At 38.4% G+C, this 25991-nt stretch overlaps 1 protein-coding gene across 6 annotated transcripts in view; it reads right to left on the bottom strand.

Moving 5' to 3' along the window:
- Positions 1 to 25570, bottom strand: part of LOC129718639 (lipase 3-like) — a 52152-nt gene extending 26582 nt beyond the window's left edge. The window contains exons 1-2 of one of the 6 annotated variants that reach the window (XM_055669609.1): positions 25409 to 25570; positions 21395 to 21986 (exon numbers count right to left, since the gene is read on the bottom strand). In XM_055669609.1, the coding sequence (XP_055525584.1) occupies positions 21395 to 21829 (435 nt within the window). In that variant the 5' untranslated portion in view covers positions 21830 to 21986; positions 25409 to 25570. The other 5 variants (XM_055669611.1, XM_055669610.1, XM_055669607.1 and 2 more) reach the window with 5 other exon arrangements.
- Between the last annotated feature and the right edge of the window lie 421 nt (positions 25571 to 25991).

The following is a 25991-nucleotide window of genomic DNA, read 5'->3' as shown; positions in this document are numbered from 1 at the left end:
TTGTCGTTTAAAAATAATGTTTTTGAGGATTATGGCTAACACAATTTAAAAGTTTGTGTCACAACTACATTTTGAGTGTTTTTGAAAAAAAAAAATGCGAGAAATGAACGAGAACTGAGGATGTGACTTTGGCTCAGAAAAATAAACCTCATCCAGACAAGACATGAAAGAGATGTGTGGAGATTGCGGTTCGTGTTCCTTTTAATGAGATATATTCCTTTCTAAGCACAAGTTACATCTTCAGTTTTCGTTTACCCCCGTTCATAGAACTTTGCACTATACTTTTATAATATTTTCTGATAATCGTTGGCCACTATTCGGCTTATTTGGCATATTCGGCCGAATAATAAACTTACTATTCGGCGAGCCGAATATTCGGCAAAATCCAGTTTTTGCTGATATTCGGCCCGAATATTCGGCGACCGAATATTCGGTGCATTTCTAATCAGGACACGTCCTGCTAAATGGTATCCCTATCTAAAAGATGGTATCCCTATCTAAAAGGGACAAACATCACGCAATGTGAATTTTTCAGTACCCGGGATGATGCTCAGAAGCCAGGAATCAACCATACTTCATTTTGAAATCCGAATTTGCGATTTCCGGTTTCTGGAAAACATCCTTCAATTGCCAAATATAATCCAATAAAGGTATATCCACTCTTTGGATTTTAGAACATTGATGTTGTATTTGAAGGAATAATTGGAGCATAGTATTTGAAATTTGACGTAATATTTGTACTAAATAAATAGTTTTTCTATCATAATGACACCTAATTTCGAACTTTGATCAAAGCTGTTAGTTTCAAAACAGCCAGGGTTTTGATTCTTTGTAAGTTTGAGGAACAACCTGTTCGTTTGACACCTGTTTTCTTTAAATAAGTCGTGTAGTCTTTGAGAGAATAGACTCTCAATATTTTTACAATTTAACACATAATGGTTAAAATAAAAGTCCGATTACACTAGTCAACACAAGTGTGGCCCCAAAGGTCAAACTAAGAAAAAATTATAGCTTTTCCCGTGAATCTTTTTCTTGGTCAACTATTGTGAGCTTTAGAGCAGCATTTTTTTCAATTTTGTCAACCAGTGTTATAATCAAATAAAATGGGTACCAATATGGCAACTAAGCCTTCAATTTAAAACTAAGATTGTTGAAATCAGTGATGCCATCTTTGGCAAAACGAGTGAATTTGAAAAAGTTTTCTGAACACGTTTCTTTTCGTAACCTTCGAACAACATGTACAGTCATCATAAAATTCGTAATTAAGGGGCTTTGAAGACAGTACGATCATTTGATTCCTATTTTGTTCAAATCGGTTGTGTAGTTTCTGAGATAATTGAGTTTCATAACTTTTACATTTTGATACATAACAAAGCTACAGTCCGATTGTAATAAAATTCAAAAGGGTCTTATCAGACTGCTAGACCTTTCTATTGCAACTTACTTTGTGAAAATCGGTCCATCCGTCTCTGAGAAAAGTGGGTGAGTTCAAGCAGTCTTAGAAACATGACCTTCCATATGACACTAATTTTGTGAAAATCGGTCCAGCCATCTCTGAGAAAAGTGAGTGAGTTTAAACAGTCTTTGAAACACGTTTCTTTGTATAACTTTTGAACTACGTGTCCAATTATAAAATTATTTTACAAATGGTTCAAAAAAACAAGCTTGTTCTTTTGATATCAATTTTGTTCAAATCGGTTGTGTAGTTTCTGAGATAATGTAGTTTTGTGATTTTCACATTTTAATACAAAACCTCGAAACTGAAAATCCGATTTCAAAAAAATACAATCAAATCTTATGGCATAACTATACCTTTCATTTGCAATTAATTCCATGGAAATCGGTCCAGCCATCTCTGAGAAAATCGAGTGAGATTGGGAGAGCGTTACATATATACATACACACATACAGAAAATGCTCAGCTCGTCGAACTTAGTCGATTGATATACGAGATTCGACCCTTTGGAGCACTTTTATAACTTTGGTTTTTTCAGTGATTGCTATATCTTTCTAGGAGAAAAGCATAAAAAAAATGACAGCTGTCACATTTTTCCGTAAATCTTGGTTCAACCTAACTGAATACTCAGATTTCGAATATTTTGTGCCGAAATTTCAGTTTGGTGAACCGAGATTTACGAAAAAAATGTGACAGCTGTCATTTTTCTTAACCGAGCCCTCAGTGGTGCCGTTCTCGGCAATAAATTACTGAGACCCGGCAATAAATTTTAAGTGTGTAAAGATTCAAAACAATATCATGACTAATATGAATGTTTACAACGAGAGCGAAAATTTTCTAATCTGCATGTATTGAACACTTTGCACCTTTTTTCACCATTAAGCAGTAAAGCAACAATGTTAAATAATATGTCAAACAACACACATTTTATCTTTTAATGTTATTGTTAGCCGTAGGTTTAAATGACATGTATTTTTAAATTGTATTTTGAAAAGAGAAAAGATGAGAAGGTTTTTATGCCTGTTTGAGGAGGAGCAGTCGTGATACAGGCTCTACTCAAGCTGACTTTTCCCTACTCCAAAACACACATTTTATCTGTCCACCGACATATAAATGTCTAAGACGCATTAAGTCGTTCGTTTGCTATAATCTTTTTTCGCCACTAAGCAGTAAAGCAATTTTCAATTTCATGAATCATAGTCTTTTCGGCAGCCGAGCAGGAAAGTCGTTTTTCTTGAGTGCTCTGTGGATTACCGAAATTAATATCTCGCTTCTTCTAGCGTTGGTGTTGTGTGGCGTGCAAATACGCGTCGTTATTGGTGGGGGAGCCCCGACTGCCGAACAGCGCCAGTGGGAGTGGTGCTAATCGGCGCGATTGCGCTGCGTTCGCGTGTGAAGGTGGTGAGTCGTGCTTGTTTTGGCGCGAGTGCTGAAAGGCGTGCTGATCCAGCATCAGCGAAGGTCGATTCCCGCAGTAGAGAAGTACGGAGCTGTGGTAGTGGTTAGTTGGCGCGTGTGCTGTGGAACCCGGACGGGGGGAAAGCGGACGGCATCGCCGCTCTGCAGTTGAGGAGACAGCGCAGGCAGTGCTGCTGATTCTCATACATTTAAAGATAAGTGACAAAACCTTTACTTTTTTGCCTTCTTTATTCTCGTATATACATATATATATAATTTAAATATTTTGATTTCGCATTTCCTCTCTTTTATTATATATAGCCATTCTTTTTAGTTTTGAATATATAAATATTTTCATATATTTCATAAATTAGTTATTAGCGGCATATAGTTCACAACCGCTATGGCGGTTGGTGGATTGCCTCTTCCACCGGACCTCTCATCTTGTTCAGAAGGTGACGAGTCCGCAATGGATTTTTCTGACATTCCGAATAATGGAAACAACGCTTTTTTTGACGTCGTTAAAAAGCGTAAAAGACCTCGTAAAACTGCCCCAATTGCCCCATCCACTAATGACGGGGCAACTCGGGTTAAAATGTACCAGGTGAACCAACCTGGTCTTCGTTGGATCGTGTATTTTCGACCCAAAAACAAGCCTCTTAGAGTTGTACAGATGTGCAAATCTCTGAAGGAAAAATACTCGAGCTTGACCGAAGTTTACAAGGTCAAAGCTGATAGACTGAAGGCAACATTTTCGGATCCCCGACAAGCGAACGATGTCGTCCTGGACCCGAATTTCAACATCGAATACCGTGTTTATATACCGGCACGCGTAGTTGAAATTGAGGGTGTTATCACCGAACCGGATCTTACCGAGAAGGACGTGATGGAAGGTGGGGGATGCTTTAAAAATCCCTCCCTCCCAAAAATAAAAATTCTGGAATGCAGGAAAATGTATTCCAAGGATAATACGGGAAAATACTCCCCGAATGACTCGTTTCGAGTCACTTTCGAGGGAAAAGTGCTTCCGGATTATGTCGAACTTCACAAGCTTCGACTCCCAGTAAGACTTTTCATACCGAAAGTTATGACATGCACGAATTGTTTGCAGTTAGGGCACACAAAAACCTACTGCAACAATAAATCGAAATGCTCCAAGTGTGGTGAAATCTCTGAGATTAACCATACTTGCGGCGATCAACAGGCAAGATGCTGTCTCTGTGGTGGTGACCCACATGAAGTTGAAGCGTGCCCAAAATACAAATTACGTTCAGACGCGTTGAAGAAATCTACGAAACAACGCTGTAAGCAGTCATTTGCACAAATGTTGAAGACTGCCTTACAGCAACAGGAAAATCCGTATTCCAGCTTGGAAACGGATGATTCCAATGATGACGAAGAGGTATATCAACCTCTTCCGTCAAGTGGGGCCGTGCGGAAACGACCAAGCGTATCTTCCCCCAAACTTCCCAGAAAGGAGCAGAAGAAAACGCATACAGACACCCCAAGAGGTCAACCTTCTAAGCAAAATATTGCTAAGACGTCACCTCCAGGATTCAAACTTAATCCTGAGGGCAACACTTTTGATAAAGAGTTCCCTAAACTACCGGGAAAGAAATCTGCTTCCGCCAATAAACTGTCTCCGGAATCTGAAATACCGTCTACTGATGGACGTGTTTCATTCAAAATGATAGTTGAATGGATATTTACCACTTTTGGTTTATCCGATACTCTTAAAAGTATGATTTCAGCTTGGCTTCCAACAATTTGCATGTTGGGTAAGCAACTAAGCACCAAATGGCCCCTCCTCTCGTTCGTATCTTTCGATGTCTAAATCAGACAACAGAAGTGACGAATCGACAACAAGGATCATACAATGGAACTGTAGAAGCTTGATTCCCAAACTAGATAAATTTAAACTCCTGCTTCACGATAGCAAATGCGATATTTTCGCGCTATCTGAAACATGGTTATCAACGGATACGACAGTAGCCGTTCATGATTTCAATATAATTCGTTTAGACCGAGGAAACTCTTATGGCGGAGTGCTTCTTGGTATCAAAAAATGCTATCCATTCTTCCGAATTCCTCTCCCAGCAATTGATGGCATAGAAATTGTTGCTTGCCATATAACAATAGCTGGTGAGAGCCTCACGGTCGCATCAGTCTACATTCCACCTAGAGCTATTATTAACCGGTTGCAGCTGACACAAATAACGGAACTGCTGCCGACTCCACGCCTTATCCTGGGAGATTTCAACACCTGGAGATGATAACCGGGCTATTCTTATTGAAAGCTTACTAGACGAGTTCGATATGACCCTATTGAACATACCTGGGTTAGCTACAAGAATAGCAAGGCCTCCAGTACGTGAGAGCACTTTAGATTTATCTATGTGTTCCTCCTCAATAGCTTTGGATTGTAAATGGGAGATTATTCAAGATCCCCATGGTAGTGATCATTTGCCAATAAGTATTTCGATTATGAGCAGGCTCCAGTCTGTTACCACAGTCGAAGTAGAGTATGATCTCACCCGGAATATTGATTGGGAAAAATTCTCGAACATGATATCTCAGGAGCTCGAAACAACCGACGAGCTTTCTCCATCAGACGAATACAACTTTCTTGCAACATTAGTTTTAGATAGCGCGTTGCAATCTCAGACGAGGCCCGCCCCTGAGAACAAGTTGAAAATTCGTCCTAACAAACAATGGTGGGACAAAGAATGCACCGAGATGAAAAAAACTCTGAAAAGAGCATACCTAGCATTCAGGAAAGATCATTCCATTCAACTTTTTGATCAGTTTAGAGAGCTGGAACTGAAACAGGCTAAACTGCACAAACTGAAAAAAAGATCGTACTGGCAAAATTTCATAAGCACGTTACCCAGAGAGGCTTCTATGAGCTATCTCTGGAATACGGCTCGAAAAATGCGCAATAGGTCCGACAACAATGAGGCTAATGAATATTCTGAACGTTGGATCTATGATTTCGCGAAAAAGGTATGTCCAGATGCTGTCCCACCACAGCAGAAATTCAGCGACACAACGGCGATCGAAGAACCAGAATTTTCAATGCTGGAATTTTCAATTGCCCTCGCGTCTTGTAAGAACAAGGCTCCAGGACCGGACAGGATCAAATTTAATTTGATGAAAAACCTGCCGGATTCGGCCAAGATACGATTTCTTAAACTGTTTAATAAGCTTATCAGGAACAATGTGATCCCAATAGCTTGGAGACAGGTTAAGATTATCGCAATCAAAAAGCCAGATAAACCTGCCGCAGATCACCGCTCGTATAGGCCGATTGCGATGCTCTCATGCATACGCAAATTGCTTGAAAAAATGATCCTGCGCAGACTTGACAACTGGGCAGAAACAACTAACCAACTGTCAGAGACCCAGTTCGGCTTTCGTAGGGGCAAGGGCCCTAACGATTGCCTGGCATTGCTAGCCACAGAAGCAGAAATGGCTCTTGGCAGCAAACAACAAATGACCTCGGTTTTCCTGGATATCACAGGCGCATTTGACTCAGTTTCAATCGAAATTCTTTCCGAGAAACTGCATCAGAGAGGATTCTCCCCTATATTAACAAACTTTTTGATCAACCTGCTGTCTGAAAAGCATTTACTTTTCAACCACGGTTCTTCAACAATAACACGAACAAGCTACATGGGTCTCCCCCAAGGCTCTTGTCTGAGTCCGCTGTTGTACAACTTCTACATCAGTGACATCGACACATGCTTGACGGACGGCTGCACAATGCGTCAGTTAGCTGACGATTGCGTAGTATCAGTCACGGCGTCTCTGGCTGTAGATATGAAAAACAGCCTGCAAAATACGCTAGATAATCTGACCAGTTGGGCCAGCTGTCTTGGAATTGAGTTCTCGCTTGAAAAAACGGAGATGGTTGTCTTCTCAAAAAAGCGACCACCACCCCGTTTGGAGCTAGTTCTGTCCGGAAGACCCATCACCCAGTCACCTAGCTTTAAATATCTCGGAGTATGGTATGACTCTAAGTGCACATGGGAAAAACATATAAATTACCTGAAGCAAAGATGCCAACCAAGAATCAATTTTCTTCGGATGGTAACAGGAACATCATGGGGAGCCCATCCAGAGGATTTGATACGACTCTATCAAACCACGATTCTGCCCGTAATAGAAACGGCAGCATATGCTTCAGAGGTGTCGCAGCTTCACACATGCTGAAGCTCGAGAGGATACAATACCGTTGTTTGCGTATCGCTCTAGGCTGCATGCAGTCGACACATACCATGTCCCTAGAGGTCATAGCTGGAATACTACCACTCAAAGAGAGGCTGTTTGAGTTGGCTTTTCGTTTCCTCATTAGATCGGAAATAGCAAATCCAATGCTTATTGCGAACTATGAGAAATGTTTGGAAGTTGTTCAGAAACCCTGTATGTCAGTATACCAGCGGTTCATGTCCATGGAGATAAACCCTTCGGTTGTTGCTCCATCCCGTGAGATTTCAACATCGCTCAACAATTCTTCTGTTGTATTTGATTTGACGATGAAACAAGAAATCCATGGAATTCCCGATCACCTCAAACCAACAGTTGTGCCATCAATATTTTCGGCAAAATTTGGCCACCTCCCAAAACAGAATTCCTTTTTCACGGACGGATCTGTGATGGATGGACATTCCGGATATGGCGTTTTCAACACAGATCATCGCATATCTCGCAAACTGGCACAGCCCTGCTCCATATACGTAGCTGAATTAGCTGCCATACACAATTCGCTGCGAATTATCGAGCTCAAGACACCAGACAATTACTTCATCTTCTCGGACAGCCTCAGTTCTATCGAAGCTCTCCGATCGATTAAACCGGTCAAGCACCCGTCCTATTTCCTTCCGGAAATTAGACGGATATTAGAAGTGCTGGTTGATCGGTCTTTCATTATCTGCTTTGTGTGGGTCCCCTCTCATTGCTCAATCCCAGGCAATGAAGAAGCTGATTTATTAGCGAAAAGGGGTGCCATAGAAGGAGATATATTTGATAGACCGATCACCTATACCGAGTATTTTCACTTGCCTCGACAACTGGCCCTGGCAAACTGGCAGGAAAAATGGGATAAAGACGATCTTGGGCGATGGATGCACTCGATTTCCCCCAAAGTGTCTACAAAAGCTTGGTTCAAAGGGTTAGATTTAACTCGAGATTTCATTCGAGTTATTTCGCGCCTAATGTCCAATCACTATGTTGCAAACGCACACCTTTATCGAATAAACTTAGTCGATAGTAATCTGTGCGAATGTGGAGGGTACGAAGATATAGATCATATAGTCTTCGTATGCCCCAAGTACCACAGAGCAAGGACCAAGCTTATTGATTCTCTCCGAAAACAGAAAGTGACATTTACAATGCAAGTACGGGATGCACTTGCTAGCCGCAACCCAGCGCTTGTAATACCTATTTATGACTTTTTAAGAGATATCAAGTATCGAATTTGATTATCTCCTTGCTTCTTCTTCTTATTTTTCCAACACAACCTCCATAAAAAAGTTTCACACTAATTCTGTTCCTTTTTTTTTTTTTCTTTTATTGATCTTTTTAGAGACACATGAATCATCGCTTCTTTCTGAGAGACATGATCCACCAAACATAGATATAAGTTTTGATTTCTAAAGATATAAGGAACCATCACACCTTAACGAATAGTATTAAGAATTGATATTTACTCATACAGAGAAGAACTTCATTTATTATTGTTATTGTTAGCCGTAGGTTTAAATGATATGTATTTTTAAATTGTATTTATATAAGAGAAAAGATGAGAGGGTTTTTATGCCTGTTTGAGGAGGAGCAGTCGGGATACAGGCTCTACTCAAGCTGGCTTTTCCCTACTCCAAAAGATATTCGGCCCCGTTATGCTTTGCGGTTGGGCCTAAATAAATATTAGAGTTTAAAAAAAAAAAAACCACTGAAGGTTGTGCAGATTTGTAAAACTTTGCGCAAGAAATACACCAGTTTGATCGAGGTCTACAAGGTCAAAGCTGACAAATTGAAGGCAATATTTTCTGATCTTCAACAAGCAAATGCTGTTGTTGAAGATCAAAATCTCACGATCGAGTAACGGGTCTACATCCCGGCTCGAGCAATCGAGATCGGTGGTGTAATAACCGAGCCCCCTTTTACGGTGGAAGATTTATTGAAAGGCGTTGGATGTTTCAAGAACCCAAATTTCCCAAAAATTAAGGTTCTGGAATGCAGAAGAATGTATTCGAAAGACAATATGGGCCACTACTCCCCGAATGACTCGTTTCGAGTCACATTCGAAGGAAAAGTGCTTCCTGATTTCTTCGAGCTGTACAAGCTCAGACTACCGGTGCGACTTTTCATCCCAAAAGTCATGTCGTGTACGAATTGTCTGCAGTTAGGGCACACGAAAACCTACTGCAGCAATAAAACTTAATGCTGCAAGTGTGTTCGTCCGCCCTAACTTATGTATTAAATTTCAAAAAACCAATTCGAATTTGGCATAACTGATTCATTAAAATACTCGTATTTTGTCATTTACCTATTTTACGTGGAAATGCACGATATTTAGTCTTATACTATTTATACCAAATGTGCTTGGCGTGAAATGGAGAACGGAGTTTTGTATGTTGTATGTATGAACACGGCTACCACCCAACTAGCGAATCGTGTTCGTTAAGGCTGTAGTACACTCTTTGACCAAGCGTCAAATATTTGTCACTTTTTGACAGATAAAATTTTCACAGATTTTTAGTCGGAGATAATTGTTTTTCAAAATTATTTGACAAACTTATTATACTAAGAAAATATTTATCGCTGGTATGTTTCTCGGTTGATTGATTATCGAAAAATGTCGTTGTCGAAAAAAACGCATGTATCTATGACCGTTCACCAAGAGAAAATTTGTCTGTTTGTCATTTACGAGTTTTTAAAACTATGTCAAAGAACATAAACTTCGTTCTTCTGTCTTGCTGCTGTGGTAAATATTCAATGTATTTGGTCAATACATTTTTATACTTAAAATCCAACGAAAAGCAGCGTGATAAAGCGCAAGCACATCACTCTGCTTCCTGCCTAGAACATGGAGGATCGCGACGCTGGATATTTCCGGTGAGGGCGTTAAAGAAATAAAAAAAACAAACAACCGAACAATAAAACCTCTGAATTACACACAAAATGTTGTAGATGTATAACATGTACTATTTAAATTACGCGATTGATTATGTCAGAGATGATCTGCATGAAGTGTCCAACTAGTAGCGCTGAAGAACAAACTTATCAATGCTGAATGAGTTAAGCGTAATAACTAAACATGTTTACAAATTATTCACAACAATAAATAATATAATTTTATTTTAGTAATTTTTTTTTTTCATTTCTTGGACCCCTTACATAAATGCATTTGAATCATGTTGACTTCTGATGTTAGAGTGCTTTTTAGTTGGGTGACGGCCTAGCGAATCACCACTGTATATGAGAAATTCCATTAAGATGGCCCAATTTATTAGTTTTTAAAATTGTTATTTTTGATTTGGCTGAAACTTGCCACTTACAGACATGTATTTGCATTTGTAGTTTTCAGAGAGAAACAGATAGTATTGAAACTAAATTGCGTTATAACCTCCCCAACAAGTGAAGAGACTCACCTTTCGAAAAATGTTTTTTGCCCAAACTGCACTTTTTATTATTTACATCAACCTATTCACCACTGACAACACCTGACATTTAAACTTTGATCAGAGTTTACCATTTGTACTTCAAATTTTGAAATAAAAACTGTTAAACACGCTGTACAGCTTGTGCATTTGCACAGGTTTGTAACTAGTTGGTCAAAGTTAGAATTTCGTTTATCGAGGTAGATACTTATTTTTCGCCGCGAGAAGTGTGCTAAGATTACACAACAGACTATTAAAAGTAAAAGCAAAAACCCAGCCTTTTCTGCTTTTTATAACGTGGTATCTATAAAGTTTTGTGAATAAAAAAAAATCCCGTTTAATCTTTGATTTTATTGTCATAAATGTATTTAATGATAAGGAACATTACTATTAAGTCCTATCCCACCAGTTTCGATTGCAATTTCAATCGCGAAAAGGAAAACTAATCGCAGCAAACACAAGTTGTGTGACGCTCCGCGGAGCGCCCCGGAGCGAGGCATATGCCTGCAGCTCACGTCGGAGTGCGAGGCGGTCGGAGTGGCTGCTATGATGCTCCACGTGCGCGCGGAGCAAATGAAATAGAAATCCAGCGTGTGCATGGGTTGCTTGGAGTAAACTCAACTGCGTGTATAGCTGATAATACGCACTCAGGAGGGCCCGCCAAGCAGCTGGAGCGAGTGTGCTTTGCAACACTGTTGTGATCTTTTCTTGCTGTAAATCTAACCTCTAATTGAATCTCATTTTTGATAGGTAAAAATTTTTTTTCTCGATTTGTGGGGGCCCGGGCCCCCTGGGTCCCTCCTCAAATCCGGCTCTGCCTATGGGGAATAGCCACGCTAGTAGCGAACAAGAAGCAAAGTGCCCTCTATGTGGTGGCGACCCACACCAAATTGAAGCGTGTGCTCTGACGCGCTGAAAAAATCCACAAAACAACGCAGTAAGCAGTCCTTTGTACAGATGCTGAAAACTGCGTTGCAGCAGGAGGAAAATCGTTACTCCAGTCTGGAGGACGATGATTCAAATGATGACGAAGAGGATTATCAACCTCTCCCGTCAACCGGAGCTGTGCGAAAACGGCCAAGTGCATCCTCTCCTAAACACCCTAGAAAGGAGTAGAAGAAGACGCATAATGATACCCCACGTGGTCCCGCTCTTAAGCAAATGCTAAAGCGTCACCACCAGGTTTTAAAGTTGATTACGACAAAGAGTTTCCTAAACTCCCAGGGAAACGTGCTGCTCCCACAGCTAAATTGTCATCGAAATCAGAAATACCGTCTTCTGATGGACGTATTTCATTCAAAATTATCGTTAAACGGATATTTACCACTTTTGGTTTATCGGATGCTCTTAGTCAGCTGGAATGCTACCACTCAAAGAAAGGCTATTTAAGTTGGCTCTTCGTTTCCTGATTAGATCCGAAATTGCAAATCTAATGCTTATTGCGAACTATGAGAAATGTTTGGAAGTTGTTCAGAAACCCTGTATTCAGTATACCAGCGGTTAATATCTATGGAGATAACCCTTCGGTTGTTGCTCCATACCGTGAGATTTCAACATCGCTCAAAAACTCTTCTGTTGTATTTGATTTGACGATGAAACAAGAAATCCAGAATTCGCTCTGACGGAGTTACGGTGCTGCCACCTTCAATTTGTTTACGCTATGAGTGCAGAAGATAGGAATTTCTTCAAGAGTGAATGTGATAGCAAACATTTTTATATTTCTCCCTAAAACTCGCATACGGGCAGTTCAATGTGTGTGAAGGAGATGATTTAATTCCGTCAGGGCGAATTCCCGAAAACCTTGAACCAACAGTTGTGCCATCAATATTTTCGGCAAAATTTGGCCACCTCCCAGAACAGAATTCCTTTTACACGGACGGATCTGTAATGGATGGACAATACGGATATGGCGGTCAACACATATCATCGCATATCCCGCAAACTGGCACAGCCCTGCTCCATATACGAAGCTAAATTAGCTGCCATACACAATTCGCTGCGAATTATCGGGCTCAAGACACCAGACAATTATTTAATTCTTTCGGACAGCCTCAGTTCTATCAAAGCTTTCCGATCGATTAAATCGGTCAAGCACTTGTCCTATTTCCTTCCGGAAACTAGACGAATACAGTAATCACCCGATTATATCAGTGCCCGATTTTATCTGCCCCCGATTTATTCACATTCACCCGATTTTATCATCATGAAACATTTCATTAAAAAAATGTTAGGGTGAACTGATTTTCTATTACGATTCAATATTTTAGAACTTTTTCATAATTCTGTGTAGAATAACATCATTCTGGATGTAGTTTACATTAAAAATTCAACCGATGCACAATGTTACATCTTGCTGTTTTAGTGCGAATAATTGAATAGTGATACAAATGTTGATTATAACCGTATTATATGTTCGGAGAAGTTTCAAAATATTTTGAAACGCATCTTTTGATGTAGAAAGATGGGTGATTATTCCTCCTAAAAGTGAGATAGAATATTTACTTTTTCATTAGATAAAGTCAGACGCTTAGTGTCTTAAGCAAAGTATTAGGTGATCTCAAAACAAGAAACTTTACAGAAGAAATCATGTTTTCATCTCTTACATATTGCAAGCAACATAAAGTTTTCTATGAAAAGGTTAAGAGTCGTAATTTACATTTTAAGATTTTTCCGGTTGTAATATGTGAGAGATAGCAGCATGCTTGTGAAATCATCTAATATTTTGCTGATGGTACTGCGCTACAAACAAAAAATATTTAAAAAAAACAGTGATGACCGATTTTTTATAATCACTTTTGGTATTTGAAATATTTTTTTTTTTGGTAGAGGATCTCAAATTGAATTTTTTCAATATTTTTTATAAAACCTCAGACAGTTTTCTCAAATTCATCCCTTGACAACTTTTCTCTATCTTTTGTCATTATTCAAATATATCGATTTATAAAAAAACAACTGCAGCTTTTTTCATATGTTTGTACAGATAAATTTTCCAAAAATAAAATCACTGATTTTACGTATTTAGTTATTAATTTAACATCTTCAATTAAAAAATAAAATTTTAAAAGTTTCCCGATTTTATCAATTTCCCTATTTTATCACCTTAAATATCATCAGGGGGTGATATAATCGGGTGATCACTGTATTAGAAGTGCTGGTTGATCGGTCTTTCATTATATGGGGGTCCCCTCTCATTGCTCAATCCCAGGCAATGAAGAAGCTGATTTATTAGCGAAAAGAGGTGCCAGGAGATATATATTTGATAGACCGATCACCTATACCGAGTATTTCCACCTGTCTCGACAATTGGCCCTAGATAACTGGCAGGAAAGGTGGGAGAAAGACGAAAAATGAGAAGAACTTCAATTTTCTTTTAAACTCTAATATTTTTTTAGGGCCAACCGCAAAGCGTAACAAGGCCGAATATCTTTTGAAGTAGGGAAACACCAGCTTGAGTAGAGTCAACTTTAATGTTATTGTCAGTTGTAGGTTTAAATGACATGTATTTTTGAATTGTATTTTTAAAAGAGAAAAGATGAGAGGGTTTTTATGCCTGTTTAGGGAGAAAGACATTCGGCCCATTATGCTTCGCGGTTGGGCCTAAATAAATATTAGAGTTTAAATAAACAGATCGAAATTCGGGAAGGGCCGTTTCTTTAGACGGAATAAAGTAGGCGCCACTGCCTAAGCCGTTCCTTACCCTAGTTCTCAGTTCAATTGAAATCCTTGAATGCAGAAGAATGTGTTCTAAGGCTGGGGGTTAGACACTATTGATATACTGCGAAATACTTCCAATATTCAATATTACAAATATTAATCGTTGCATTTTTGGGGACCCCTCTGTTTATATCATAGTTCATTGGCATCATATTATCGTTGGAGGGTTGTCAATTGACAGATAAACGATAAATATCAAAATATATCTACCGATATCGAATAATCTTATCGAAATATTATTCATGATAATAAAGGTGTCTAGCCCCTAGTTCAAAGGATAGTATTTCTCGAACGACTGGTGTCGAGTTACATTTGAAGGAAAAGTGCTTACGCATATTTTCAACTTTACAACCTTCGATCACCCGCAAGGCTTTGCTTTGGTCTAAATAAATATTGGTGATTTAAGAAAATGTCATAACTAAAATGAATGTTTTCAAAAAAAAACCTAAATTAATCCACCTAGCGGTCAGACTCGGCCTTTCTCATTCAAACTTATTATTTGTAAAGATAGATTTACATGAACGCTTCAATCCAATAAATGTGTATTCACTTTTTGGGTTTTAAAATAATGATGTTGTAATTTAGGTATAAAATATGAAATTTGACGTAATGTAAATGCTCAAGAAATAGCGAAATAAAAGCAATGACTCTTAATTTAAAACATCTCAATCACGAGCGATACCTGGAACATTCAAATGGTACAATACCACATTTAAATTATATTGAGGCCACATATATTGATCAAAGTAGGTATAGTTTTAAATGTCCTTTGAATTTCTTTTCTTTCCATAACTTTTGAACCATATATCAAATTGTTATGAAGTTTGTTATTTGTAAGTTTGAGAGATGACTCGTTCGTATGACACTAGTTATGTTCAAATAAGTCGTGTAATCTTTGAGATAATAGACTTTCGTTGTTTTATTAACCATGTAATACATTACGGTTGCTTAGTTCGATTATAATCAAATGAACTGGGAACGTATAGGGCAGCCAAACTTTGAAACCACGTGTTAAATCATAATTCATCAGTTAACCCTTAACGAGCCCGTTCATTTGATAATACTATTGATCAAATTGGTTGTGTACCTTCTGAGATAATGATGTTTCGTGATTTTCACAATTTCTATTCATAACTTTTGAACCACAAGTTCAATCTATATGATATTCAAAAGTTGAGGGTTTTTAAGATAGCCCGTTCATTTGATACCAATTTTATTGAAATCGGTTGTGTGGTTTCTGAGATATTGATGTTTCGTGATTTTTACATTTTTAAATATAACCTCTTAAATAAAAATCCAATTACAATAAAAATACACACACATCCACACACACTCACACACACACATACATACAGAAAATGCTCAGCTCGTCGAACTGAGTCGACGTGATATATGCCATTCGGCCCTTTGGAGCACTTTCATATCTTCGGTTTTGCAAGTGATTGCTATACCTTTCTCCTAGGCAAAAAGGCAAAAAGTTAAAAAAATATTAATTAGGAGTAAAATATTCGTGCTGAAGAAATAGCGAAATAAAAGAAATGACTTTGAATTTCGTACACTTCAATCATGAGCAATACCGGGAACGTACGAATAGCACAAACCCAAATTTAAATTTTGTTAAGGCCATATGTTTTGATCAAAGCAGTTACAGTTTTAAATAGTCTTTGAATTTCGTTTCTTTTCATAACTTTTGAAACATATATCAAATTGCTTTAAAATTTCTTACTTGTGAGTTTGAGAGACAACCCGTTCAAATGACATAAGATATGTTCAAATAAGCCGTGTGATCTTTGAGATAATAGACTTTCGTTGTTTTTATAATTTAATACATAACGGTTGGAATAAAAATACGATTATAGTCAAATAAAATGGGAACCTACAGGAAAGCCAAACTTTTCATTTGACACTAAGATTGTTGAATTTAGTCCAGCCATTTTTGGGAAAACGAGTGAATTTGAAAAGTCATCGGAACATGTTTCTTTTCACAGTTTTTGAACTACGTGTTTAATCACTATAAAATTCATCAATTAACCTTTAACTAGCCCGTTCATTTAATACCAATATTTTTTTTTTTTTATTCTCGCTTATTTTCCGTCGGTCTATTTCCGCCACTGTTGTGGCCAATTACCGACGCCCAGGGAGGCGGACTCCACACCCAGGTCCCTAACTCACGACCCGTTTTTTAACGGACCGGCGCCAATATTGTTCAAATCGGTTGTGTACTATCTGAGATAATGAAGTTTCGTGATTTTCATATTTTGATACATTACAGACAAAGTAACAGACCGATTACATTGAAATTCAATAGGGTGTTATGAGGCAGCTAGACCATTCATTTGACACCAATTTCGTGGAAATCGGTTCAGCCATCTCTGAGAAAAGTGAGTGAGTTTAAGTAGTCTTCGGAATATGTTTCTTTTTCCAAAGCTGGATTTCACATTTTTGAATATAACAGGCAAAGTAATAGTCCGATTACAAAACAAATCAATAGGGTCTTATGGGGTAATTAGACCTTCCAAATGACACTGATTTTGTGGAAATCGGTTCAGCCATCTCTGAGAAACATGAGTGAGATTAAACACTCTCCAGAACACGTTTCTTTAAATAACTTCTGAACCACACGTTCAATCTTCATGAAACTCAAAAGTTAAGGGTTTTTTGAGTAGCTTGTTCATTTAAAACCAATTTTGTCAAAATCGGTTAAGTAGTTACTGAGATAATGATGTTTCGTGATTTTCACATTTTTAAACATAACCTCTAAACTGAAAATCCGATTGCAATTAAATTCAATAGGGTTTTATGGGGCAACTAGACCTTTCATTTGCAATTAATTTCATGAAGATCGGTCCAGCCATCTCTGAGAAAATCGAGTGAGATTGGGAGAGCGTTACATACACACACACATACACACACACATGCAGAAAGTGCTCAGCTCGTAAAACTAAGTCGATTGATATACGAGATTCGACCCTTTGGAGCACTTTTATACCTTTGGTTTTTCCGGTGATTGCTATACCTTTCTAGGAGGAAGGCAAAAAGCGGACATTTTCTAATTTGCATTTATTAAACATGAGTTTAAATCGGGTTGCAACTTTTTTTTATTTTTGAGCTGAAACATCTTTTTTCACAGTGGTTTTAATCCTAAGGGTCATTCGCCTCTCAACTGCAACATCTTATAGAAGCTATTTCTCAATTTATCAATCGCTAAAGAAAAGGAAACGGTGGGTAACTTCATTACTGTCAGATTATGTAGTCCGCTAATCAGCGCTGTAAGCAGTCCTTCGCTCAAAAGCTAAGGACTGCTTATAGAATTACTAATTCAGCAGCCGAACAGGAAAGTCGAGTTTCTTGGGTGATCTGGTGCGTGTCGCGCCTTATTTTGGATTACCTCGTCCCTCAGCAAAACAGGAGAAATCGATCGGTGATGGAACCCTAACAGGGGAAAGCACATACAAAGGATAAGCGACACATCGGTTTCATTTCAAGCCCGTTGCTATCTAATGGGCTATCGTCCAATGGCGCTGGATGGCCTAGATAATCCACTGGACCTTTCATTTTGCTCGAAGGGTTAAGACTCCGGAATGGACTTCTAGGATCCTCCCATCAATGACAACCATGCTTGCATTGACGCAGTGGAAACGCGAAAAAGACGCCGAGATACTGCCCCGGTTACTCCATCCACTAAAGATGTGCTAATTCGGATTTAAAAGTATTAGGAGAACTGACTTGCTCTCCGTTGACTTGCGTTTTTTTCGGCCCGAACATAAACCCCTTAGAAAAATCATTCCAACGTAACAAAAGTTTACATGGTCAAAGCAGATAAATTGAAGATCGAAACCAAGTAAACGCCGTCGTTTAAGACCTAAATTTGAACATAGAGTATTGTGGATATATATCGGTACGCGTAGTTAAAATGGGGTGAAAGGGTGTTGTAACAGAGCCTGACCTTATCGAAAAAGATCTGATGAAACCCAAAATTAAAGTCCTTGAATGCAGAAAAATATTTTACAAATAAATAATACAGGCAAAAACTTCTCGGACGACTGGTTTCGAGTTACTTTTAAAGAAAAAGTGCGCAAAGAATGCATTCCCGTTGAATTAGGTATAATATTCTGTCGACCGTGTTAGGGAAAGCGTTGCAACAAGGCTTGATAACACTGGTAAACACAGTTCTGCTCTTGGGCTCAAAGTAGAAAAAAATAAATGAAAGATAATAGCTTTTAAACCATTCTTGTGAATTTTGTTCTCCCTAGTGAAAATCACTTTTTCAGAGACTTAAATTAGTTTTCCCATAAACCTACGTAGAAGAAACGAATCTAGCGTGCAATTACTCTGCCGTACTATGACGGACTTCTGTATATACTAGGGGCGCCAAGATTCACAGGAATAGTCAAAAAGCTATATTTTTTTTAGGGCAACTATTTTTAATCGATTGCTGCAAGAACGAAGAAAAACTAACCGATCTAGGGGAACAACGGGCAAGACGGTCACCCTAAGGAAATCATTCATTATTCTGCTCAAAACACAATATTGCAACCAACGATATTCATAATATTCGACATTGACTAGTGCTTTTCATAAAATAATGCAAACCTTTCCTTTTTAGAGTGATTTTATATTAGTTTCCACTAAAATAAAAACAGTCTCGAAAAGCCACTATTTCACAACGTGCACATGAAACGGACCGGCTGTGCTGGAAAGACGGTCCTATGAAAAACTATAGCAGATTTCTTTTCTATACGGGACGACGCGCTGCGCAAAAAATCACGTGTTTAAAGCTTACCGTCTACTGCGCAGATGGAATCATTCACATTATTTACATGTAGCATATTTACAGGTTTCAACAAAGTTTCTAATGATGATTTTTATTTCAAATGAGAGTTAATGACTTTAAGTCTCATCTCACGTGCTAAGAATGCTGAAAGAAACAATATTGAATGGTGCTATCGTCGTTTTCTCAGACTGCCCATTTTGCGAACACTACGACTGACCGTCTTGCCCAAGAGGCAAACAATTTTTTGAATCGATGTGATTTCCAAAAAAAACATATTTTTACTAAACTATCTTCACCTACATGTTTCAAATATGCTTAATTATTCCAATGTCATTGAAAACTATATTTTTCTGAAGTTTTACCGCAGCAGAAGCTTAAATTCGGCACGGCAAAAACTACATCACATTGCTTTGCTGTTGAGAGTGAGCTTATTTTTATTATTTCTCAAATAACTAAGTATTGTTTCAATCTACATAATATCTCGAAACTCCCAGAATGCTGTTGATATGTAACTGGCATAAATGATTTGTGTTAATTTAAATGGTTTATATAGAAATGAGCAACGGGCCATCTTGCCCGCCCTGTCCGTGTTGCCCGTTGTTCCCCTAAAAGCATTTGAAAAGAGACAAACTTCGTCTTATTTCAATTTTCAGAACTTCATTTTACACCCCTTCAGAGGAACTTCATCAGAGACGTAGTTTTTCGTCAAAATAGCTACTAGCGAAAAGTTGACTGTTTTGAGCGTTTATATTCTGACAGTTCAGTTTAGTTTTCTTTTCGTTCGAAGTGTAAACTCGTGCATTTCACTTCACAGAAGCTGGAAACTACAGGCTGGGAAAATACTTGTGTGGTTCACAACCACACAAGTATATCACCAGTAGGGTGTCCCAAATAAATCGTCATTGAAAAAGTCAAGGTACACAACCCTAAATTAAAAGATAATGTATAGCTCTGTGAGTCAAATAACTGTACTAAACCAAGCAAAATATTCAAAAATAACCCAGCAGAAATAACAAAATACACGGAAAAATGTGGAAATCGACCAGAATTTCCATAAATCACCTATGGGCAACGTAAATTATTTTTAGAAAGTCGAAATATTCTCCAAAAATACTGTAAATAACATTTTCTTTTAATTTAGGGTTGACTGCCGTGAGATGACATTGTGACGTAGATCCAAGTGATCAGTTTTTCAGTACGGCCCAAAAACGAAAGAATTCTTCGTCACTTTTGAATGGAAATGTGTGCCAACGTCACTTTGTTTTTTTGCGATGAACAATAGTCTGAAGGGTGTTTCCAAAATCACTTTTTACTCGGAAAATTACACTCTTTCAGCTAATAAACAAATTTCAACAAACCGTGTTTAACTTAGGGTCTAATATAAAAACTTATTTCTTACAAGATTTCATCAAGTTAGATCACCTAACAGTGATAAAAGAACTTTCCTCTGCTATTACTCTGGAATTGAAAAAGAAAACTTCAACAAATATAGTAAGAGCTTGTTCTGGTGTATACTTTTTTGCCAGTAATAGATTATGCTGCTCTTCAAGTGTCTTTTGAATCATTCGTTTTGGAAGGATCGTCTGATATGCTCTTGATAATGTTGGAAATCGTAGTACTCCCAGCAGATCTTTGAGTCTTGAAAAGTTCCAATTGGGAACTGCGTAACACAATTCATCCAATGGTACATTTTCTCTTAGCGTTTGCGTTCTGCTCAAGAGACGCAATCGATCACTGCAATCAATACTTTGCTTGGACGACATGAATGCGAAGCTTCTGACCAACTTTACAATTTTATGGTTGGGCTCAACAATATTTCTCGTTTTGCGAGGCTGTCAATTTTTGTTTAAACTAACTTTTGAAGCGAATCAGTTGACATATTAAAGATTGAGTGTTTTTTAGATGACATCTGAGGATTTTTCTGTAAGATTTGGACCACTGCGATCATTGTTTTATATCTTGTGATAATACTTGCTTTTATGCAACGTACGAATAAGTAATCACGAAAAGAAAGATACCAAACGATAGGTCTTCGAATAATGAACAAATTGGCATGAAAAACTCATATTCGAGAAAGTTGCACTTACGTCACTTTGTCATCTCACGGCAGTTGAGTACCTTGACTTTTTCAATATCGATTTTTTTTGCTAGCAAGTTATCCAGAAACACATGGTGTATTGCATTAACTAAGTTTTAGGAACTGAAGATCAAATTTAGTTTGTTGGATTTCCTCAACGGTTCAAAAACTTTATCAGGTTAGCCCTATCGCAATAAAAAATGGATAAGCCTGCTGCAGATCACAACTCATACAGGCCGAGAGCTATGCACTCATCCATATTCCAAATACATACTTCAACAATGCAATAAAAAAAAACTATGCAAAACACTTACCGTACTAAGGTCCGTATCCGGATTGTAGGGGATCGATACGGCGCGTGGTTTAAGCCAAGTGAACGGGTTCCAAAATGGTGTAGTCTCAGTGGTTGTCGTGGTAGTTTTGGTGGCTACTGTTGAGCTGGTGACGATGGCACCGGTAGCTGAACCGGTGCTGTGATGAGTATAAAATGAAGTGGTAACATCCGTTTTGAACACCGGTGGCTGCTTGTGCTGCTCGTGCTCACTCGAACTGCTCATTTCCAGGTAATTTTTTGCAGACGCTGCCGTTGACATTAGCCCGGAAAGGAGGTTGTTGAAAATGCTCTCGCTGCCGGCGGTTGCAACTGCAGCAGTCGCATAATTGGGCGGACTGGTTCGTAACAGCAACAGCAGAAGTAGGCCATAAGTGACAGACAACGAGTGAAGACGGGCTGCTGTGGCCAAGGTCATGGTTTTTCTTCCAACACCCGCCGAACCGGTTCTCGAGTGAATATGCCGGCTTATGTTTTGATATGGTTGTTCAACCCGGAGAAGAGGAAGAAAACGTCGGCGAATGTTGACAAATGGTTGTCGGTTTTCTTTGTGTTCAAGTAACGGGAAGCACCGGCTGCTTTGAATATACAATAATGTGATATGTAGGCTAACAGGTCGATTGTTTTTGAATATTTTATATGATTTAGATAGGATGGTTGGTTCGAAAACCTGTAAAATGTCCATGTGTACTGACAACGGAAGCTTTGAATGGTCATATAGTAGCGGCACGAAATGCTAGTATATATACGGTCGAAGAAAATGCTGCTAGAGTAGGTATAGATCATCTCGCCAACTTTTTATAACCTCACTTTTTTGACCTATACTGGTACCATTGATTAAGTTTTGATCTTTGTGCTTTTTTTTGGAGGAGCAAGCGTATGCGTAGTGGTAATGCTGCTTAATTTATGAATGTTCTTAGTGTACTGGCACCTCCCACACAACGTTTGAAGGGCATTTTAGTCGCAATTAAAAGTCGCCAGTGGCATAGTGGATTAAGCCATACAAACCCATCCCATGGTGATCCCAATTCACAAGGCCAATCTTTTTTAAATAATTTTCTACGAACACTTTACCAAGAAAGAGTCTTCTGATACGGAAGCGACGGTTGACAGTCAGAGGTTAGATGGCACAATCTCACCCCGGCTTATGGTACATAAGACGATGGGAAGCCGATATACAAAACAGAAAATTGGGATAAAGTAATGTAGAACTACAAATAAGAGGCATTAGAAAAAAACGATTAAAGTTGAACACGATATGCATAGGGTTGCCACCACTCCGGGCCTCACCCGAAGTCTCCGGGTTTGGAAGATGATCTCCGAGTCTCCGGGTGAATGCGAATTCTCTCCGGGCCTGGGAAATAATTTCCGGGTCTCCGGGTAGAAGCGAAATTTCTCCAAGCCAATTTTTAACTCGCTCTGGAAACGGCTTAAATTATGTATTTGGTCTATTTGTTTTCAAGCCCTACGCAGCTAATTGCCGAAAAACTGAGGCATAGCGAAGTGTTTCAAAAGTTTTCGGCATTAGTTTTGAGAATTTCAGATTTCAAGGCTGTCGAGTTGGCGGCGAATCTTTATCATTTTATAAATTTAATTGAATTACAGTGAAGAATTTTTTAACACGATTCTACGTACCGTGCAAAAAACCGTGTAGAAAAAATTGCGTTATTTGGAAAAAAGCCGTAAAAATACCGTGTAAAATGTAACTGTGTAAAAAATACTCTACTATAGTCTGTTTCCGTTACTGTTACTTATTGTAACTGTTTTACGTGCGAGATTGAAAAATCGTCGTGAAAAAATCATACAAAAAACGCGTAAAAAAATCATCGAATTCGATCGGCTGTCAAGAATTGCTAAGATAAATAAAGTAAGCAGCTCTAAAAATAGTGTAGAAAAATTTTATGACAATATATTTTTCTTTCTGTAGAGCTAAGAAATTTTGAAGCTAGCTTAATTTCGATACATGAGTTTTTGAGTTATTGCAAGCCAATAAAAAATACAACCCCCCCCCCCCCCTCCCCTAACACTGTACATTGACAATCTCCGGGCAAGTTATCCATGTCAGGTGGCAACCCTCTCATATGCATCGTTGGAAAAGTTATTTTGTTTTAGTTTTGGTTGTGAGTCTGTTATGTCGCTGATTTTATTTTGATTTTTTCAACTACTTTATCACAGTTTCCTCTAGGTAGTTAGGTCCAGCTCGCAAGTGCGTAAAATCTTCAGAGACTTGAAGTTTTCCCAACGATAGATTTTATAACTTTTAAATTCACGTTCTGTGAACTTCAAACTGTAGGGCTATTTGAGCTGTCAGCAGATCTTCTTCCTCAACTGCTCGAATAATACGTAAATTTATGACACAAATAAATTAACATATGTGACACTTGGTTACCCCAGAAAATTGATCAAAGGAATTAACTTCATACATGCAAGGACACAAGGCACAAGTGAAAATGATGTTTCAAATACACCTTTCTACAACTGGAAATATATTATACTTGATTTAGATTTTTTTAAAAAGCGTGATAAAAACGACAAAAAAGTGTGAGAAAATCGAGCGTGAATTTGGCGAGTAGTGATAAAAACGACTGTTGATAAAATCGAAAAAAGCACTGTACTGATTTTCGTATGGAAAGGCACATATAGGCACTATTCATTGACGTAGTTGTGTAACCCAATGATGTGCTAGGGTTTTCCTCTTCTATTTTCAAAATCACCCACTAGTATGTTGCTCTTGGGGAGCTGCTCGATTCAGAACGCAGAGTCTGCCAAGCTGAAACACCGGCCCACAGAGTAAAAGTTTGGAAGTCTTTTTAGATTTGCTATACTCAATGAGATTTGCTCTAGAAGTGGGAAAATGTTGGGACATTTATCGCTTATTGCGATGGCTATCAAATAGACTAATTTTTCATCCACATTATGAGTCAGTGGATTGTTTTACACTACAAAAGAAAACAAGTGCGGGGCTTATCAACTATGCGTCATATAATGTGGCAGCCTTGATTTCGCGAGAATTGATTAACTCCACCGAGTATGGGTTAAAGGGCAACTTTTATTCTTAGTTGTTTGATTTTTTTGTTATTGTCATTAAGTCTAGTTGATAGCACTGACTTACGAACTGACACGTCTTGATATTATTCTACTGATTACTACATCACTTAAAGTAATAGTACATCTCATAATCATATCATTACTAAGACATACGAGTAACACACGCACATATTTTTCAACGTTTCGAAAACTAAGTCGATTAACTTATGTCGCACGGTTCTACCATCGTTGATTAAACTAATGAAAATATAGGTGAATACGTAGTACTTATCGACTTGGTTCAGAGCCACGAATATCAAGATTTTTAAATAAAGATATTCATGATAAATAACAGAACACCGGTAAAAAGTAGATGTTGCGTCTTAAAGATAACAACAAAAATAAATGTTCGAAGGTTCTCCAGTGTCCTAGCTAACATTCGGCTCCCAATCATCGGGTGAATAAACGCGTTTTTCCGTTTTCTTCAAAGTTGATGCAACCGGTGCAGACTTCTTCACTTGAACACTAAACTTTCGACTGATATCCAAACAACTTTCATTTTGTCGACCACAGCACTGTTGTAGAAGCACTGAGGGAAACATATAAATATTCCGTGTCTCCTGTGACACAAAGTGGTGACAAATGGCATTCTTGTAGGTACTTTGTGCCATCCGCTGACGCGCGCAAAACTTTTCTTCATTCAAAAATCAGCTATCGTGTCTCGCTTGCGGCTTATTCGTATCGGATGTAGCGATCTAGGTTATGCACGGAGATATAAACAAGACATGTGTTCGCTTCCTGCTGATGCAAGACGGGAAAAATGGGTAGTTACTGATACTGTGCACAGGTAAACTGGTGAGATCAATGTCACATGAAACGCGCGCATTTCACTTCGTTGTAGACCTTACTGTAGTAGACCGTGGGATGGGACTATCATATCCATAACAAAAAGTTATTGTTTCGTGTATACCTTTTTGCTTGTTGTTGCAAGAAAACACTGTGAAAAGAAGCACTTCTGCTGTACGAGAAGAGCTTACTTCAATACACTAACCGAACGCGCCGGAATCTCGAAGTTGACTGAATCGCACTGTACAGCTACCAACTGCTTTGTGTTCCGTCCCGTTTCAAGAGCAGCTGGCAGCCAGCAGTTTGATTTCATTCATTAATACTCTGCTCTTTGCCCGATGAACGTGAGAAATTGGTGGTAGGTCTGGTACCAGCGTTGCCAGGTCATTTTTTTAAAAATCTGGAAAAGGCAAAATAAAAATCTGGAAAAAATCTGGCAGTCATTTCGTGGGGTGAAAGGTTAGTTTTTCGGATAAAAGTCTTGGGGTACGCAAAATTTGAGGTGACAAAATTGCAAAATTTCACGCCAAAATTGAAGTGATGACCTTTTTGCGGAACAGAGAAAATAAAATCTGGATAAAATCTGGATCAACCATGAAAAATCTGGATAATTGGACATCAAAGCTGTTTACCTGGATACATGTTCAAAAATCTGGATAATCCAGCTAAATCTGGATACCTGGCAACGCTGGCTGGTACAGATGATA

The sequence above is a fragment of the Wyeomyia smithii genome, chromosome 1 (assembly GCF_029784165.1).
Source record: "Wyeomyia smithii strain HCP4-BCI-WySm-NY-G18 chromosome 1, ASM2978416v1, whole genome shotgun sequence".
Lineage (NCBI taxonomy): Eukaryota > Metazoa > Arthropoda > Insecta > Diptera > Culicidae > Wyeomyia > Wyeomyia smithii.
The sequence above is the reverse complement of the archived record's forward strand: the minus strand, read 5'-3'. Positions and strand labels throughout refer to the sequence as shown.